The sequence below is a fragment of the Bufo gargarizans genome, unplaced genomic scaffold (genome assembly GCF_014858855.1).
Source record: "Bufo gargarizans isolate SCDJY-AF-19 unplaced genomic scaffold, ASM1485885v1 original_scaffold_1615_pilon, whole genome shotgun sequence".
Classification (NCBI taxonomy): domain Eukaryota; kingdom Metazoa; phylum Chordata; class Amphibia; order Anura; family Bufonidae; genus Bufo; species Bufo gargarizans.
The window spans coordinates 44,802-65,061 of NW_025334434.1; the positions used below are offsets into that span (position 1 = coordinate 44,802).

Sequence of the window (20,260 nt, forward strand, 5' to 3'; positions counted from 1 at the left end):
CCGCTACAGCTTCAGCTGCATATTAAGGAGTGCTGCCTGACCTTTGTTATGGATATATATATACATATATATATATACACACATATACACACACACATACAGTACAGACCAAAAGTCTGGACACACCTTCTCATTCAAAGAGTTTTCTTTATTTTCATGACTATGACAATTGTAGATTCACACTGAAGGCATCAAAACTATGAATTATCACATGTGGAATTATATACATAACAAAAAAGTGTGAAACAACTGAAAATATGTCATATTCTAGGTTCTTCAGAGTAGCCACCTTTTGCTTTGATTACTGCTTTGCACACTCTTGGCATTCTCTTGATGAGCTCCAGGAGGTAGTCACCTGAAATGGTCTTCCAACAGTCTTGAAGGAGTTCCCAGAGATGCTTAGCACTTGTTGGCCCTTCTGCCTTCACTCTGCGGTCCAGCTCACCCCAAACCATCTCGATTGGGTTCAGGTCCGGTGACTGTGGAGGCCAGGTCATCTGGCGCAGCACCCCATCACTCTCCTTCATGGTCAAATAGCCCTTACACAGCCTGGAAATGTGTTTGGGGTCATTGTCCTGTTGAAAAATAAGTGATGGTCCAACTAAAGGCAAACCGGATGGAATAGCATGCCGCTGCCAGATGCTGTGGTAGCCATGCTGGTTCAGTATGCCTTCAATTTTGAATAAATCCCCAACAGTGTCACCAGCAAAGCCCCCCCACACCATCACACCTCCTCCTCCATGCTTCACGGTGGGAACCCGGCATGTAGAGTCCATCCGTTCACCTTTTCTGCGTCGCACAAAGACACGGTGGTTGGAACCAAAGATCTCAAATTTGGACTCATCAGACCAAAGCACAGATTTCCACTGGTCTAATGTCCATTCCTTGTGTTCTTTAGCCCAAACAAGTCTCTTCTGCTTGTTGCCTGTCCTTAGCAGTGGTTTCCTAGCAGATCTTCTACCATGAAGGCCTGATTCACACAGTCTCCTCTTACCAGTTGTTCTAGAGATGTGTCTGCTGCTAGACCTCTGTGTGGCATTGACCTGGTCTCTAATCTGAGCTGCTGTTAACCTGCGATTTCTGAGGCTGGTGACTCGGATGAACTTCTCCTCCGCAGCAGAGGTGACTCTTGGTCTTCCTTTCCTGGGGCGGTCCGCATGTGAGCCAGTTTCTTTGTAGCGCTTGATGGTTTTTGTGACTGCACTTGGAGACACTTTCAAAGTTTTCCCAATTTTTCGGACTGACTGATCTTCATTTCTTAAAGTAATGATGGCCACTCGTTTTTCTTTACTTAGCTGCTTTTTTCTTGTCATAATACAAATTCTAACAGTCTATTCAGTAGGACTATCAGCTGTGCATCCACCTGACTTCTCCACAACGCAACTGATGGTCCCAACCCCATTTATAAGGCAAGAAATCCCACTTATTAAACCTGACAGGTTGTGAAGTGAAGACCATTTCAGGTGACTACCTCTAGAAGCTCATCAAGAGAATGCCAAGAGTGTGCAAAGCAGTAATCAAAGCAAAAGGTGGCTACTTTGATGAACCTAGAATATGACATATTTTCAGTTGTTTCACACTTTTTTGTTATGTATATAATTCCACATGTGATAATTCATAGTTTTGATGCCTTCAGTGCGAATCTACAATTGTCAGTCATGAAAATACAGAAAACTCTTTGAATGAGAAGGTGTGTCCAAACTTTTGGTCTGTACTATATATATATATATATATATATATATATATATATATATATATATATATATATATATATATATATATATATATACATATACACATACATATACATACATACATACACACACGTGCAGTACCGCAACATACAGTCGTGGCCAAAAGTTGAGAATTAGATAAATATTGGAAATTTGAAAAGTTGCTGCTTAAGTTTTTATAATAGCAATTTGCATCTACTCCAGAATGTTATGAAGATGATCAGATGAATTGCATCGTCCTTCTTTGCCATGAAAATTAACTTAATCCCAAAAAACCTTTCCACTGCATTTCATTGCTGTCATTAAAGGACCTGCTGAGATCATTTCAGTAATCGTCTTGTTACTCAGGTGAGAATGTTGACGAGCACAAGGCTGGAGATCATTATGTCAGGCTGATTGGGGTAAAATGGCAGACTTGACCTGTTAAAAGGAGGGTGATGCTTGAAATCATTGTTCTTCCATTGTTAACCATGGTGACCTGCAAAGAAACGCGTGCGGCCATCATTGCGCTGCATAAAAATGTCTTCACAGGCAAGGATATTGTGGCTACTAAGATTGCACCTCAATCAACAATTTATAGGATCATCAAGAACTTCAAGGAAAGAGGTTCAATTCTTGTTAAGAAGGCTTCAGGGCGTCCAAGAAAGTCCAGCAAGCGCCAGGATGGTCTCCTAAAGAGGATTCAGCTGCGGGATCGGAGTGCCACCAGTGCAGCGCTTGCTCAGGAATGGCAGCAGGCAGGTGTGAGCGCATCTGCACGCACAGTGAGGAGAAGACTTTTTGGAAGATGGCCTGGTGTCAAGAAGGGCAGCAAAGAAGCCACTTCTCTCCAAAAAACCATCAGGGACAGATTGATCTTCTGCAGAAAATATGGTGACTGGACTGCTGAGGACTGGGGCAAAGTCATATTCTCCGATGAAGCCTCTTTCCGATTGTTTGGGGCATCAGGAGAAAGGCTTGTCCGGAGAAGAAAAGGTGAGCGCTGCCATCAGTCCTGTGTCATGCCAACAGTAAAGCATCCTGAGACCATTCATGTGTGGGGTTGCTTCTCATCCAAGGGAGTGGGATCACTCACAATTCTGCCCCAAAACACAGCCATGAATATAGAATGGCACCAAAACACCCTCCAACAGCAACTTCTTCCAACAATCCAACAGTTTGGTGAAGAACAATGCATTTTCCAGCACGATGGAGCCCCGTGCCATAAGGCAAAAGTGATAACTAAGTGGCTCGGGGACCAAAACGTTGACATTTTGGGTCCATGGCCTGGAAACTCCCCAGATCTTAATCCCATTGAGAACTTGTGGTCAATCCTCAAGAGGCGGGTGGACAAACAAAAACCCACTAATTCTGACAAACTTCAAGAAGTGATGATGAAAGAATGAGCTGCTATCAGTCAGGAATTGGCCCAGAAGGTGATGGAGAGCATGCCCAGTCGGATTGCAGAGGTCCTGAAAAAGAAGGGCCAACACTGCAAATACTGACTCTGCATAAATGTCATGTAATTGTCGATAAAAGCCTCTGAAACGTATGAAGTGCGTGTAATTATATTTCACTACATCACAGAAACACCTGAGACAAAGATCTAAAAGCAGTTTAGCAGCAAACTCTGTGAAAACTAATATTTGTGTCATTCTCAAAACTTTTGGCCACGACTGTACACAGTACCGCTATATATATACACACACACGTGCAGTACCACTACATACACAGTACCGCTAGAGAAATATATATAAAAAATATCTGGCCCTAGGAAGGAGTTGTTGGGATGAAGGTTTCTCTGTGATGATGACAAATGGAAGAGATTATATTAGAGGAGACTCCAGCCCGGACACAAGAGGAGATGCGGCCTCCAGCCCGGACACAAGAGGAGATGCGGCCTCCAGCCCGGACACAAGAGGAGATGCGGCCTCCAGCCCGGACACAAGAGGAGATGCGGCCTCCAGCCCGGACACAAGAGGAGATGCGGCCTCCAGCCCGGACACAAGAGGAGATGAGGCCTCCAGCCCGGACACAAGAGGAGATGAGGCCTCCAGCCCGGACACAAGAGGAGATGAGGCCTCCAGCCCGGACACAAGAGGAGATGAGGCCTCCAGCCCGGACACAAGAGGAGATGAGGCCTCCAGCCCGGACACAAGAGGAGATGAGGCCTCCAGCCCGGACACAAGAGGAGATGCGGCCTCCAGCCCGGACACAAGAGGAGATGCGGCCTCCAGCCCGGATACAGGATGAGATACAGCCTCTAGCCCGGATACAGGATGAGATACGACCTCTAGCCCGGATACAGGATGAGATACGACCTGTAGCCTGGATACAAGATGAGATACGACCTGTAGCCTGGATACAAGATGAGATACGACCTCTAGCCTGGATACAGGATGAGATAAGACCTCTAGCCTAGGATTGAAGCGCTCACCACAAGGCCTCCATGCTCCAACCCAACAGTCATTAAACAGAACCTGGATTCATTGCTAAAGACGATACGGTTCCTGTCTGTAGAGGTCCAGGTTTCTGGTTCACAACATGACTGCAAATGAAGGTGAAGGCGACTGTCAATGGCAGGACATGTAATGGGCGCCATGACACCAAATTTCCTCCTGCTAAGTGCCTAAAATCAGTCCGAGCAGAGACCGGTGTGGAGCACCCAGTGATGCACCCCATCTCAGCAGATGGGAAAGCACTTTTACGCCCTCTTGTGGCAAGATCCAGCGTCTAATCCGACCAGACCTGTAATAACTTGCATATCAGCCGGAGAGATAACTGCAGCAATCCAACATTTTTATCTGAGGGCGGGATTGTTTTGGTCAATGAGTGTATGAGTATATACATATATCTATACATACCGGTCACATGTCATCCTGTATATAACCCCTGGAACCATATAACCCAGGCACAGGCTGAGCCCCTGTATAACCTGCTATAACCCGGGCACAGGCCGAGCCCCTGCATAACCCAGGCACAGGCCGAGCCCCTGTATAACCTGCTATAACCCGGGCACAGGCCGAGCCCCTGCATAACCTAGGCACAGGCCGAGCCCCTGTATAACCTGCTATAACACGGGCACAGGCAGAGCCCCTGCATAACCCAGGCACAGGCCGAGCCGCTGTATAACCTGCTATAACCCGGGCACAGGCAGAGCCCCTGTATAACCTGCTATAACCCGGGCACAGGCAGAGCCCCTGTATAACCTGCTATAACCCAGGCACAGGCCGAGCCCCTGCATAACCTGCTATAACCCAGGCACAGGCCGAGCCCCTGCATAACCTGCTATAACCCAGGCAAAGGCCGAGCCCCTGCATAACCCAGGCACAGGCCGAGCCCCTGCATAACCCAGGCACAGGCCGAGCCCCTGCATAACCCAGGCACAGGCCGAGCCCCTGCATACCCAGGCACAGGCCGATCCCCGGCATAACCCAGGCACAGGCCGAGCCCCTGCATAACCCAGGCACAGGCCGAGCCCCTGCATAACCCAGGCACAGGCCGAGCCCTGCATAACCCAGGCAAAGGCCGAGCCCCTGCATAACCCAGGCACAGGCCGAGCCCCTGCATAACCCAGGCACAGGCCGAGCCCTGCATACCCAGGCACAGGCCGAGCCCCTGCATAACCCAGGCACAGGCCGAGCCCCTGCATAACCCAGGCACAGGCCGAGCCCCTGCATAACCCAGGCACAGGCCGAGCCCCTGCATAACCCAGGCACAGGCCGAGCCCCTGCATAACCCAGGCACAGGCCGAGCCCCTGCATAACCCAGGCACAGGCCGAGCCCCTGCATAACCCAGGCACAGGCCGAGCCCCTGCATAACCCAGGCACAGGCCGAGCCCCTGCATAACCCAGGCACAGGCCGAGCCCCTGCATAACCCAGGCACAGGCCGAGCCCCTGCATAACCCAGGCACAGGCCGAGCCCCTGCATAACCCAGGCACAGGCCGAGCCCCTGCATAACCCAGGCACAGGCCGAGCCCCTGCATAACCCAGGCACAGGCCGAGCCCCTGCATAACCCATGCACAGGCCGAGCCCCTGCATAACCCAGGCACAGGCCGAGCCCCTGCATAACCCAGGCAAGGCCGAGCCCCTGCATAACCAGGCACAGGCCGAGCCTGCAAAACCCAGGCACAGGCCGAATGCCCTGCATAACCAGGCACAGGCGATCCCCTGCAGAACCCAGGCACAGGCCGAGCCCCTGCATAACCCAGGCACAGGCCGAGCCCCTGCATAACCCAGGCACAGGCGAGCCCCTGCATAAACGGCACAGGCCGAGCCCTGTAAACCTGCTATAACCCGGCAAGGCCGAGCCCCTGCATAACCCGCAAAGGCCGAGCCCCTGTATAACCCTTAAAGGCACAGGCCGAGCCCCTGCATAACCCGGCACAGGCCGAGCCCCTGTATAACCTGCTATAACCCGGCACAGGCCGAGCCCCCTGCATAACCCAGGCACAGGCGAGCCCCTGCATAACCCGGCACAGGCCGAGCCCCTGCATAACCCAGGCACAGGCCGAGCCCCTGGCAGAACCCAGGCACAGGCCGAGCCCCTGCATAACCCAGGCACAGGCCGAGCCCCTGCATACCAGCACAGGCCGAGCCCCTGCATAACCCAGGCACAGCGAGCCCCTGCATAACCCAGGCACAGGCCGAGCCCCTGCATAACCCAGGCACAGGCCGAGCCCCTGCATAACCCAGGCACAGGCCGAGCCCCTGCATAACCCAGGCACAGGCCGAGCCCCTGCATAACCCAGGCACAGGCCGAGCCCCTGCATAACCCAGGCACAGGCCGAGCCCCTGCATAACCCAGGCACAGGCCGAGCCCCTGCATAACCCAGGCACAGGCCGAGCCCCTGCATAACCCAGGCACAGGCCGAGCCCCTGCATAACCCAGGCACAGGCCGAGCCCCTGCATAACCCAGGCACAGGCCGAGCCCCTGCATAACCCAGGCACAGGCCGAGCCCCTGCATAACCCAGGCACAGGCCGAGCCCCTGCATAACCCAGGCACAGGCCGAGCCCCTGCATAACCTGCTATAACCCAGGCAAAGGCCGAGCCCCTGCATAACCCAGACACAGGCCGAGCCCCTGCATAACCCAGGCACAGGCCGAGCCCCTGCATAACCCAGGCACAGGCCGAGCCCCTGCATAACCCAGGCACAGGCCGAGCCCCTGCATAACCCAGGCACAGGCCGAGCCCCTGCATAACCTGCTATAACCCAGGCACAGGCCGAGCCCCTGCATAACCTGCTATAACCCAGGCACAGGCCGAGCCCCTGCATAACCTGCTATAACCCAGGCAAAGGCCGAGCCCCTGCATAACCCAGGCACAGGCCGAGCCCCTGCATAACCCAGGCACAGGCCGAGCCCCTGCATAACCCAGGCACAGGCCGAGCCCCTGCATAACCCAGGCACAGGGCCGAGCCCCTGCATAACCCAGGCACAGGCCGAGCCCCTGCATAACCCAGGCACAGGCCGAGCCCCTGCATAACCCAGGCACAGGCCGAGCCCCTGCATAACCCAGGCACAGGCCGAGCCCCTGCATAACCCAGGCACAGGCCGAGCCCCTGCATAACCTGCTATACCCAGGCAAAGGCCGAGCCCCTGCATAACCCAGGCACAGGCCGAGCCCCTGCATAACCCAGGCACAGGCCGAGCCCCTGCATAACCCAGGCACAGGCCGAGCCCCTGCATAACCCAGGCACAGGCCGAGCCCCTGCATAACCCAGGCACAGGCCGAGCCCCTGCATAACCCAGGCACAGGCCGAGCCCTGCATAACCCAGGCACAGGCCGAGCCCCTGCATAACCCAGGCACAGGCCGAGCCCCTGCATAACCCAGGCACAGGCCGAGCCCCTGCATAACCCAGGCACAGGCCGAGCCCCTGCATAACCTGCTATAACCCAGGCAAAGGCCGAGCCCCTGCATAACCCAGGCACAGGCCGAGCCCCTGCATAACCCAGGCACAGGCCGAGCCCCTGCATAACCCAGGCACAGGCCGAGCCCCTGCATAACCCAGGCACAGGCCGAGCCCCTGCATAACCCAGGCACAGGCCGAGCCCCTGCATAACCCAGGCACAGGCCGAGCCCCTGCATAACCCAGGCACAGGCCGAGCCCCTGCATAACCCAGGCACAGGCCGAGCCCCTGCATAACCCAGGCACAGGCCGAGCCCCTGCATAACCCAGGCACAGGCCGAGCCCCTGCATAACCCAGGCACAGGCCGAGCCCCTGCATAACCCAGGCACAGGCCGAGCCCCTGCATAACCCAGGCACAGGCCGAGCCCCTGCATAACCCAGGCACAGGCCGAGCCCCTGCATAACCCAGGCACAGGCCGAGCCCCTGTATAACCTGCTGTAACCCGGGCAAAGGCCGAGCCCCTGTATAACCTGCTGTAACCCGGGCAAAGGCCGAGCCCCTGTATAACCTGCTGTAACCCGGGCAAAGGCCGAGCCCCTGTATAACCTGCTATAACCCAGGCAAAGGCCGAGCCCCTGTATAACCTGCTATAACCCAGGCAAAGGCCGAGCCCCTGTATAACCTGCTATAACCCAGGCAAAGGCCGAGCCCCTGTATAACCTGCTATAACCCAGGCAAAGGCCGAGCCCCTATATACCACGGGCACAGGCAGAGCCCCTATATACCACGGGCACAGGCAGAGCCCCTATATACCACGGGCACAGGCAGAGCCCCTATATACCACGGGCACAGGCAGAGCCCCTATATACCACGGGCACAGGCAGAGCCCCTATATACCACGGGCACAGGCAGAGCCCCTATATACCACGGGCACAGGCAGAGCCCCTATATACCACGGGCACAGGCAGAGCCCCTATATACCACGGGCACAGGCAGAGCCCCTATATACCACGGGCACAGGCAGAGCCCCTATATACCACGGGCACAGGCAGAGCCCCTATATACCACGGGCACAGGCAGAGCCCCTATATACCACGGGCACAGGCAGAGCCCCTATATACCACGGGCACAGGCAGAGCCCCTATATGACCCGGCAGTGCTTCCTGGCAGATTGTGATGGTTTCTGGTTTGTGACTCTTGTGGTGAAACCATCAGAGTCAAAATGAAAGCAGCAGATCGGCGTCTGGGGAATTTGTCAGTACGAGTCACAGCGCGGATAACAGCCCCTTTCATATACACGGGCACCACAAATATACATCCGGCCCATCCCCCAACATACATCAGCATTGTGTAATAAACTTCATAATACACTCCCGACTTTCTATTTCTCACCACTTTATAAAGATCAGCAAGCAGAGGTCTTGAAAACGGAATTAAAATAATATGAGAAACTTCCCCCGGAGAGTTAATAGCTCTGGAAGAATTGGGTGCAGACATCATCCCCGTCCCCAGGAGCTCACAATCACATGTCACTATAACAACACATAGTAATATAACCACCATCATCCCCGTCCCCAGGAGCTCACAATCACTTGCCCCTATAACACATAGTAATATAACCACCATCATCCCCAGGAGCTCACAATTACATGCCCCCATAATAACACATATTAATATAACCCCCATCAGCTCACAATCACATGCCCCTGTAATGACATATAATAATACAACCACCATCATCCCTGTCCCCAGGAGCTCACAATCAAATCCTCATCTCATGGGGCAGCCATAACACAGAACAGGCAGACAAGTGTACGAGAGGTGGGCAACTTACCTGCCAAAGTCACAAAGCTTCAGCACGGCGGTATCGGGGTCCAGCAGCAGGTTCTGTGGCTTGATGTCCCGATGGCAGATCCCAAAGGAATGGATGTAGGCTAAACTGCGGAACAGCTGATACATGTACAACTGTGGAGGCGAGAGAACAGGCAAGCGTGACTGCGGAGAACTGCGCGCCTCTCACCCCAAATGTAAAGAGGAGGCCGACTTCTAGGTCCGAGCAGCTAAACACTCACAGCTTTCTAGTATCGTGCGTGTTTCAACGCCACCATTTTCAAGATCACCGTTTACTGTCAATGAATGTGACCAGACACTTGAATACCTGGCTAAATTTAGCATTTCTCACAGCGGAGGGTGTGTTACAATGTTATGACGTAGACCACACTTTAAGCTAAAAACGTCTGGGGTACTAAAGTCGTCCTCAAACTTTGTTACAGTGTGTCAGTCTGGAGTCAGCGCTGATTAGCTCACGGCCAGAAACAGAACCCTCAGCTGTGAGAAGGAGGCCATGATGTCTCTGTTCACTGAAAGCAAGCAGGTGTCTGGAAAACAACGCTGAATTGAAACAGAGGGGGTTTTATCAACAGCTTTTTGGCAGTTTATTGACATAAACAAGTCATAATTTGCACAAAAATGTCAATTTTCACACGTGCTTTCCAAAAAGAATTAAAGAGCGTCTGTCAGCAGTTTTGTCCCTCTGACACCGGCTGACCTGTTCCATGGGCGCTCGGCAGCTGAAGACATCTGTGGTGGTCCCATGGACATCTGTGGTGTCCGCATTGCAGAAGAAAAAAAAAAAAAAAAAAAAAAGAAAGAAGATTATATGCAAATGAGCCTCTAGGAGCATCGGGGGCGTTACCATTACACCAAGAGGCCCCGCTCTGCAACTGTCAATCTAAGTGCAGAGAGAGCTGAGCCTCTAGGTGTAATGGTAACGCCCCCGTTGCTCCTAGAGGCTCATTTGCATATAATAAAACATCGTTTTTCTCAGCAATGCAGGCACATCTGAAAATGGGACCAACGGAGATACCTTCAGCTGCCAAGCAGGGGGGCCCGGGCACTTGCAGCAAACTCTCTGCCCCTTGGCACGGCTCATTAGCATATGATAAAAACGGAGTAAGAAAACCGATTTGATACATATGCAAATTACAGTGAGATGAGTCCTGTCCCTGACTCCTCTCACGTACAGGACTCCTCTCGGTTTAATTTGCATATGTATCAAATCGGTTTTCTTACACAATAAAAGCACACAGAGCTATGGGGACTGGATATTGCGGATGTGCTAGCGGCCGTCTAGCAACCGATGTCCTCAGCGCTATACACAAAATTCCGGTGACAGGTTCCCTTTAAACGGCTGCAATCATTACAGGGGTCTCCAGGTTATGGGTCCTCAATACAAAGTGGGTTAGGTCTGACACCTGGCACCCCCCATCAACTGTCTCCGGACACTATACGGGGTGCAGAGCTGGAGGCGCAGGGCTCCGTCCGCGGCATATACTGCCGCTCGTGGCTTCTACACAGCATACCGGGCCCTCTGCAGCTACCCAAAGTAGGGGTACCAGGTGTAGGAACCCCACCAATCTGACATCAATGACCTGTCCCAAGGATAAATCCTTAATATGGAATTCCTGCAACACCCCCTTAAGTTTAATAACTCAGTGAGTGGCACTATGGCATCGGTGTGCTCGGCAGGGCCAGAAGGACGGGGCAACGTGCCAGTATACATCACCTTGACGTAAATTATGGGGAGGGCTTGCTTGGCTCGGCTATAGTGTCTGGCCACTCTGTACACCGTCTCCGGAACGTAGTCCAGCACCAGATTCAGGTAGACCTCATCTTTCTAGAAAAGGAAGAAATAAACGGTTATATAAAAAAAAACAAGTGCTGGTAATCCAGCATCTAACAATCCAGACAGGCTGGTAATCTGGCGCTTACTCCCAGTGCAGATGTGGAATACTATACTGGAAGGCACTGGCTCCTAGCAGAGCTGTCATACCGAGTCTCACAGGCAATGGGAAAAAGGATGCAAACTACCGCCTCTCCAGAAGGAAGACCGCTGACCCCCTAGTGCCACCGACGAGGAGCGTCATGAGTGTAAAGGACATGATTGCCACCAAAGAGGGGTGGGGCACAGTGGAGAACACTGCCACCAAAGAGGGGTGGGGCACAGTGGAGAACTGCCACCAAAGAGGGGTGGGGCACAGTGGAGAACACTGCCACCGGAGGGGAGACACTGCTACCAGAGGAGCACTGTGGGGATATAATTAGCAGCATTAATGGGGCACTCTAGGGGAATAAAAATCATTACTGGTGGCACTGGGGAGTTTTATTACCGAGGCCCTATAGGGGGCATTACTGGGGGATTTTTTCAATATGTGGGTACTATATTGGGCCTTACTGGAGGCATTTTAATACTGGGACACTAGTATAGCAGGATTTATTACTGGGGGCACTATAGGGGACATTAATAATGGCATTTATCCTGGGGGGTAAAGTAGGGGCATTTCTATTACAGGACATTATGTCTGCGGACACTACACATGTTCCAAATTATTATGCAAATTATATTTTTCTCTGATTTCCCTAAATGGTCGATAATTTTCAAGACATCAATTCTTTTTTTTTAAAACCTCCCAATGAGAACAGGATACTTTTTCACAAACTAAAAGACTCGAAATGCGCTGTTCCAAATTATTCTGCAAACCTTTTATAGGTTGTAAAGAACGGAAAGTGGTCATTGGTTGAAGTTGCAGCGCTGGGCGATCACATTTAGTGAAATCAGAAGCCATTTCAATCACAAACACCTTATCAGGCCAAGTTACATGGTCACGTAGGACGCCTCCTCCGATGTCACCTTCACTATTCTCGCATCCATTCAGATTTTGGAGAGTTTCTGCTCGCAGCGTTCTTTGCAGGATCTCAGAATAGCCTCCCAGATGTCCACTGCCTCCCACCTCATAGATCTTTTGCTCGAGGAGACTCCATAGGTTTTCCATAGGGTTGAGGTCAAGGGAGGATGGTGGCCACATAATGAGCTTCTCTCCTTCTACGCCCATAGCAGCCCATGACTCGGAGGTCTTCTGTGGAGCCTGAGTTGGGGCATTGTCAGCATCAAGAGGAATTTGCTTCAGGTTCTTCTTTTTGTATCATGGAAGACAGTGGTCATTCAGAAATTCTACATGATGTCATTTCCGCACCTTCAGGGACCCTAAAGGGACCTATGGGCTCTCTCCCCATGACTCCACCACTTCCTTGCTGACGTTGCAGCCTTGTTGGAAAATGGTGGCCTTCCACCAACCATCTACTACTCCATCCATCTGGAAGACGCAGGGTTGCACAGCCCTCATCAGTAAACAGGTCTTCATGCGTGTCTCGGCCCACCGTGACCGGTCTCCTTGTGACTGCTGGTTGGGGGTGGCCGAATCGTAGGTTTATGCACAACTGCAGCCTCTGGAGGATCGTACGCCTTGAGGTTCGCAGACTCGAGGCTCCAGCCGCCTGTGCTCTGAATCAGCCGCAATCTCTTCACAGTGTGATGATCACGCTCAAGTTTTCGGGAAATATCCAATGATTTCATACCTTGTCCAAGGCATTGCACTATTTGACGCTTTTCCCATATTGCTGGAAACCTGTGGCCTGCTTAATAATGTGGAACATCCTTCTTAAGGCCTCTTGCACACGAATGTTGGGTGCCCGTGGCCATATTGCGGCCCGCATACAGCGGGACCACAATAGACAGGCACCGGCCCGAGTGTACTCAGCATCATGGATGCGGACCCATTCACTTGAACGGATCAGCAATCACGGGACGGAACCCCACAGAAGCATTACGGAGTGCTTCAGTTTCTGTCCGTGCCTCCGCACCGCAAATAAATTTTTGTACTTACTGTAAAATCTTTTTCTCGTTGGATGCATTGGGGGACGCAGATCCCACCCTTGTTGTTTTTTTTTCTTCGTTCAGATTTTGCGGGACTCTTCGATAATGGTCCTCTTTCTGGTCTAGGACATGATGGCTTCATTTTTCGCTCTGGATTTTGGTGCTCCTACTGCTTTAGTACCAACTGGTGAGTTTAGTGCCCGTGCAGAGGGGCTAGCCATCTGGGTGGAGCCAACACTTTACTTTTCTAGTGTCATCTGGGCATGTACCCATGGTGCTGTGTCCCCCAATGCCATTCACGAGAAAATAGAACTATTTATTTGTGGTGCGGACAGATCACGGACCCATTCAAGTTGAAATTGCAAATTGCGGTCCCCAATGCACGGAACGGATGCACAACGATCGTGTCCTAGAGGCCTAAGGGCATTTTCACACCAGCGTTATTCTTCTCCGGCATAGAGTTCCGTCCTAGGGGCTCAATACCGGAAAAGAACTGATCAGTTTTATCCTAATGCATTCTAAATGGAGAGCGATCCGATCAGGACGTCTGCAGTTCAGTCTTTTTGCCTTATCAGGACGGAGATAATACCGTAGCATGCTCCGTCCAAAAAATCCGAAACACTTGCCAAAATGCCGCATCCGGCATTTTTTCCCATTGAAATGCATTAATGCTGTATCCGACACCGGCAAAACTGATCCGTTTGTTACGGCAAAACTGTTTGTTCCGGCAAAACTGATCCGTTTTTGCAGTCTGCGCATGCTCGGACCGCAAAAAAATGTGAAAAAAAATAAATAAATGACAGATCCGTTTTTCCGGATGACACCGGAGAGACGGATCCGGCATTCCAATGCATTTGTCTGATAAAAGTCTGACAAATGCCATTAGTTTGCATACGTTTTGACGGATCCGGCAGGCAGTTCCGGCGACTGAATCCTCTGCAGCAAGCGTGAAAGTAGCCTTAGTCCCTTTAATTGGGCTCACCTGGAGAACTAATCATCAGCCCTGAGACACAAAAGCATCCATGGCTCTGACACTGGTATACAGGCACTATTACTGGGAGCACAATGGAGGGTTTTATTATTATTGCTGGGGCATTACAGGGACACCATTTCTACTGGGGTCACTATTTTGTCAGCAGTATAGTATTTGGGGGCATTGTGGAGCACAGTGGGCACAGTACTGGGGGTGGCAGCAGGGTGACAATGTTGGGACACCAGGACGGGGAGGTTGATGGAAAAATTGAGAAATCTAACCTGTCTGTGTAACAGACGCAGATGACAGAATGTGTCATGGCGGTCTGGGTCAAACGGAGGAGAAGGGGAAAGAGAAGGTCTACATGATAGGAGATGTCCCTGGGTATAGGAGGGGAGTAGTGCTGCGTTCTCCTGTATGTTTGGTAGTGGCCAGCAGTAGAGCAGCGCGCCACCTCCTCCAAGTCTTTTTTTATTATAATTATTAGTGTTGAGCGAGGCAGGGCACAGATCAGAGATCCAAAGCCGCTTCATTCAAAACTGTGTGTGAATGCTGTATGGAAACCCGTCTGTACAGCACTAAAATGTATGGGCTTCGGGGAGGTGAAATTCGTCATGTCCGAAGTCTCAAGAGACTTTGATGAATAACTTCGGACTTCAATTATACAATTGAAAACCATTTTAAAACTGGCATCCAAAGTCAGATATACATCCCATAATACCTAGCACGTTCCGCCGACATCCCATAATACCCAACACATCCCACATACTTGCCATAATACTCACTGTATCCCATAATACCCAACACATCCCATCTACATTGGGTACATCCCACCTACATCCCATAATTCGGCCACCTGCCGACACACCCCATAACGCCCCTCACCTTCTCTCCGCTGGAGTAGAAGAAGTAGCGCAGCCGCACGATGTTGCAGTGGTCCAGCTTCCTCATTATCTGCAGTTCTCGGTTCTGAAATTTGAAAGAAAAAAACATAATCATCATTGAAGCGTTACAATGTGTCAGGAAAAGAGTACAACAAACCCTCATCCGAAAAGTGGAGAAGGGTAGACAGTGGTGGTCGCCCTCCTGAACGGTAAATCTTCTCCACCATTCAGTAGTGTGGGAAAGCCACAACCAATATGGCCGCTTCCAGAACGGTCCACGGCGACCCCCAAAAGGTCACAGATGGGCGAGTGCCCCTGGGAAATAAGGAGAGGACTCCAGCACCCTGCAATCTACTGACTGGTGGTCAGGAGCCCGGCCTACTGAGCATAGGGGGGCCACAGGGATTATCGCCCCACCAACCCCCTGCCCCTACACAGCCGGCAATACAAGGGTTAACGGTCACCAAACCAGAATTCTGAGATACCAAGAACAGTATTGTGATACTCAATACCAGGCGAAAAATACCCCACATTAACCCCATAACACCTTAATGTGAGGCACATAGAGGTACCAAAATATTAACCCCATGTGCCTCACATTAATACAGGCATACAGCAGCGTCTGGACTCCATGAGGCATCACCACAATAAGACCTCCTGGATGCTGGTAGGATAAAGGACCTGTGATGATGTCAGAAACATATGGATGGAACTGGTCACATGGCGATGATGTCATCACAGCGCGGTCAGTGAACACTACTCCTATTCTCCTCCCCGACACTCCCCCCATCCTCCACTGTGCGGCCTGTGTGCACCCTCCCATCATCTGGCCGGGGCGGGCCTGTGGAGCGGGATTATCTAGATCTTCGAGGGATTCTCCATCACTTACTATTTATCCCCTTTATAATTATGAACACATTTTTAGGTTTTTACATAACCGGTCTCAATTTAATTTGAAAACGATGATAGGACCTTAACTCCTTAACGTCATATTTGGTATCGCCGCGTCCGTAACAACCTGCTCTATAAAAATACCACATGATCTAACCTGTCAGATGAACACTGTAAATAACAAAAAATAAAACCGTTTTGTTACCTTACCTCACAAAAAGGGTAATATAGAGCAACCAAAAATCATATGTACCCTAAAATAGTACCAACAAAACTTCCACCCTATCCCGTAGTTTCCAAAATGGGGTCATTTTTGGAGTTTCTACTCTAGGGGTGCATCAGGGGGTCTTCAAATGTGACATGGCAGCTTAAAATTATCCCAGTGAAATCTGCCCTCCAATAACCGTATGGCGTTCCTTTCCTTCTGCGCCCTGCCGTGTGCCCGTACAGCAGTTTACAGAAACACCCCATATGTGGTCGTAAACTACAGAATCAAGGCAATAAATATTGAGTTTTGTTTGGCTGTTAACCCTTGCTTTATTAGTGGGAAAAAAATGGATTAAAATGGAAAATCTGCCAAAAAAGTGAAATTCTGAAATTTCATCTCTATTTTCCATAAATTCTTGTAGAGCACCTAAAGGGTTAAGAAAGTTTGTAAAATCAGTTTTGAATACCTTGAGGGGTGTAGTTTCTAAAAGTGTCATTTTTCGGTGGTTTCTATTATGTGAGCCTCACAAAGTGACTTCAGACCTGAACTGGTCCCTAAAAAGTGGGTTTTGGAAATTTTCAGAAAAATTTCAAGATTTGCTTCTAAACTTTTAAAGCTCCATTCACACGTCCGTAGCGTGTTTTGCAGATACACAAAACACGGACACGGCAATGTGCGTTCCGCATTTTTTGGACCGCACATCGCCGGCACTAATAGAATATGCCTAGTCTTGTCCACAATTGGGGACAAGAATAGGACATGTTCTATTTTTTTTCGGGAACGGAAATGCGGACCCAGAAGTGCAGGTCCGCATTACCGGAGCCGGGCCGCAAATGCAGAACGAAATTGCGGACGAGTGAATGTAGCCTTAGGCTTCACAAAATGATCCAAACATGAAGTAGAATATGACATGTCAGATTTGCTAAAAATGGCCTGGTCCTTAAGGCGTTAAACCAACCTCAAAACAGAAACCGCCATGAATAGAAGGTCCGCTCGCGGCTCCGCCGACGCGTCTACACAGAATGATGGGAATTCTTCTTCTTCTTATTGTACGCACGTGTATAGCGGTGACATATCGCACACTGTCCCCAATGGGGCTCCCAATCTAAGGTCCCCATCAGCCACGCGCTGCCCCAAGTGACGGAGAGTCCTCACCTCTGACACCTCGCAGCTGATAATGAGAACCACACAGAGCGGGAGTAGTAGCATGGAGGCCACGGAAGGGGGCACCACACAGGTCACGCCCAGAGAGCGGAGAGTTACTGGTGTAATAAAGGGTAACAGCAAAAAATACAAAGGCCCAGCGGAGGGCAGCACCACCGGCAGAGGGTAACTCTGCAACGGACACCCTCAGTACCCCACCCCGAGGCCTCCACTACCTCCTCTGTACCCCACCCCGAGGCCTCCACTACCTCCTCTGTATCCCCACCCCGAGGCCTCCACTACCTCCTCTGTACCCCACCCGAGGCCTCCACTACCTCCTCTGTACCCCACCCGAGGCCTCCACTACCTCCTATGTATCCCCACCCGAGGCCTCCACTACCTCCTCTGTATCCCCCCCACCCTGAGATCCTCCACTACCTCCTCTGTATCCCCCCCACCCTGAGATCCTCCACTACCTCCTCTGTATCCCCCCCACCCTGAGATCCTCCACTACCTCCTCTGTATCCCCCCCACCCTGAGATCCTCCACTACCTCCTCTGTATCCCCATGCCAACATCCTCCACTACCTCCTCTGTATCCCCCCCATCCTGAGATCCTCCACTACCTCCTATGTATCCCCCCCATCCTGAGATCCTCCACTACCTCCTATGTATCCCCATGCCAACATCCTCCACTACCTCCTCTGTATCCCCCCCATCCTGAGATCCTCCACTACCTCCTATGTATCCCCCCCATCCTGAGATCCTCCACTACCTCCTATGTATCCCCATGCCAACATCCTCCACTACCTCCTCTGTATCCCCCCCATCCTGCGACCTCCACTACCTCCTCTGTATCCCCACCATCCTGCGACCTCCACTACCTCCTCTGTATCACCCCACCCTGAGGCCTCCACTACCTCCTCTGTATCCCCCCATCCTGAGGCCTCCACTACCTCCTCTGTATGCCCCATCCTGAGATGTTCCACTGCCTCCTCTGTAAGCCCCCCCCCATCCTGCGACCTCCACTACCTCCTCTGTATCCCCCCATCCTGAGGCCTCCACTACCTCCTCTGTATCCCCCCCATCCTGCGACCTCCACTACCTCCTCTGTATCCCCCCCCATCCTGAGGCCTCCACTGCCTCCTCTGTATCTCCCCCATCCTGAGGCCTCCACTGCCTCCTCTGTATGCCCCATCCTGAGATGTTACACTGCCTCCTCTGTAAGCCCCCCATGTCCCAAGCCCTCCACTAGCTCCTCTGTATCCCCCCCATCCTGAGGCCTCCACTGCCTCCTCTGTATGCCCCATCCTGAGATGTTCCACTGCCTCCTCTGTAAGCCCCCCATGTCCCAAGCCCTCCACTAGCTCCTCTGTATCCCCCGTCCCGAGGTCTCCACGACCTCCTCGGTATCCCTCCGCTACCTCTGCTGCACTCTGGAGGACATGGCGTGTTGCAGAGCGGACACGTGATTTATGGCTGCACTTTAGGACAATCAGGGGAGGGCCGTTTCTTGGCTGCTTTGAAGTGTAATCTATTCCTGGAGGGGAGGAAGCCCCCGTGACCCTGCAGCCCACCCGACTCACCTGCACAGAAAGTCAGGGAACATGGAGTAAAAATAACATCTGCCCCAAACCCCAGAGCAGCCCCTGTACAGACTAGGTCTTCTCCTGCCAAAAAACAACCCATACATGACCTACAACACACAGGAACTACACACACACATACATACAGAAATAACCCGGCAGCGAGGATACCGCCAGAGAACATGCAATGACCCCGCAGCGAGGATACCGCCAGAGAACATGCAATAACCCGGCAGCGAGGATACCGCCAGAAAACATGCAATAACCCTGCAGCGAGGATACCGCCAGAGAACATGCAATAACCCTGCAGCGAGGATACCGCCAGAAAACATGCAATAACCCTGCAGCGAGGATACCGCCAGAGAACATGCAATAACCCTGCAGCGAGGATACCGCCAGAAAACATGTAATAACCCTGCAGCGAGGATACCGCCAGAGAACATGTAATAACCCCGCAGAGAGGATACCGCCAGAGAACATGTAATGACCCCGCAGTGAGGATACCGCCAGAGAACATGTAATAACCCTGCAGCGAGGATACCGCCAGAAAACATGTAATGACCCGGCAGCGAGGATACCGCCAGAAAACATGTAATGACCCGGCAGCGAGGATACCGCCAGAGAACATGTAATAACCCGGCAGCGAGGATACCGCCAGAGAACATGTAATGACCCGGCAGCGAGGATACCGCCAGAGAACATGTAATAACCCTGCAGCGAGGATACCGCCAGAGAACATGCAATGACCCCGCAGCGAGGATACCGCCAGAGAACATGTAATGACCCCGCAGTGAGGATACCGCCAGAGAACATGTAATGACCCCGCAGTGAGGGTACCTCTAAAGGACACAGAACATCCATGAAGCTTGGGGCCTTATTTTCCCGGATGCCTGCCCTCATCACCATGCTTCCGATAAAAGTGGACCAAGCGGCAGCACCACAGCCCGGACCTCCACTCTCCACACGGAGTTCAGTCATTTTACAGTGAGGTCGATACATAAGTTGTGGATCAGGAGTAGGTGGATAATGGGGGGGTCCTGAAAACCTCACTGATGAAGGGGCGTCTGTGCTTACAGGGGCTATAAATGGTGCCCCCTGCTGTGCCCCTAACTCCATACACCTCAATCACACAGCACCACCGCCATATACTGTACAGTTACATGTAGGGAACCGTCCCTGACCTAGTCCTGCACACACAAAGAAACTTTGTAACAGTGTTTCAGTGTAGGCAATCCACAGTCCTATATCTAAACTGATACAGCTGAGGGTCTGATACAGCGTATCAGCAGGACTA

The 20,260-nt window shown here is 51.7% G+C and overlaps 1 protein-coding gene across 2 annotated transcripts in view; it reads right to left on the reverse strand.

Annotated features, from left to right (window-relative positions):
- Nucleotides 1-20,260, reverse strand: part of LOC122923432 (glycogen synthase kinase-3 beta) — a 72,419-nt gene that overhangs the window by 23,099 nt on the left and 29,060 nt on the right. For both annotated transcript variants that reach the window (XM_044274242.1, XM_044274243.1), the window contains exons 3-5: nt 15,141-15,224; nt 11,135-11,245; nt 9,404-9,534 (exon numbers count right to left, since the gene is read on the reverse strand). In XM_044274242.1, the coding sequence (XP_044130177.1) occupies nt 9,404-9,534; nt 11,135-11,245; nt 15,141-15,224 (326 nt within the window). The remainder of the gene's footprint in view (nt 1-9,403; nt 9,535-11,134; nt 11,246-15,140; nt 15,225-20,260) is intronic.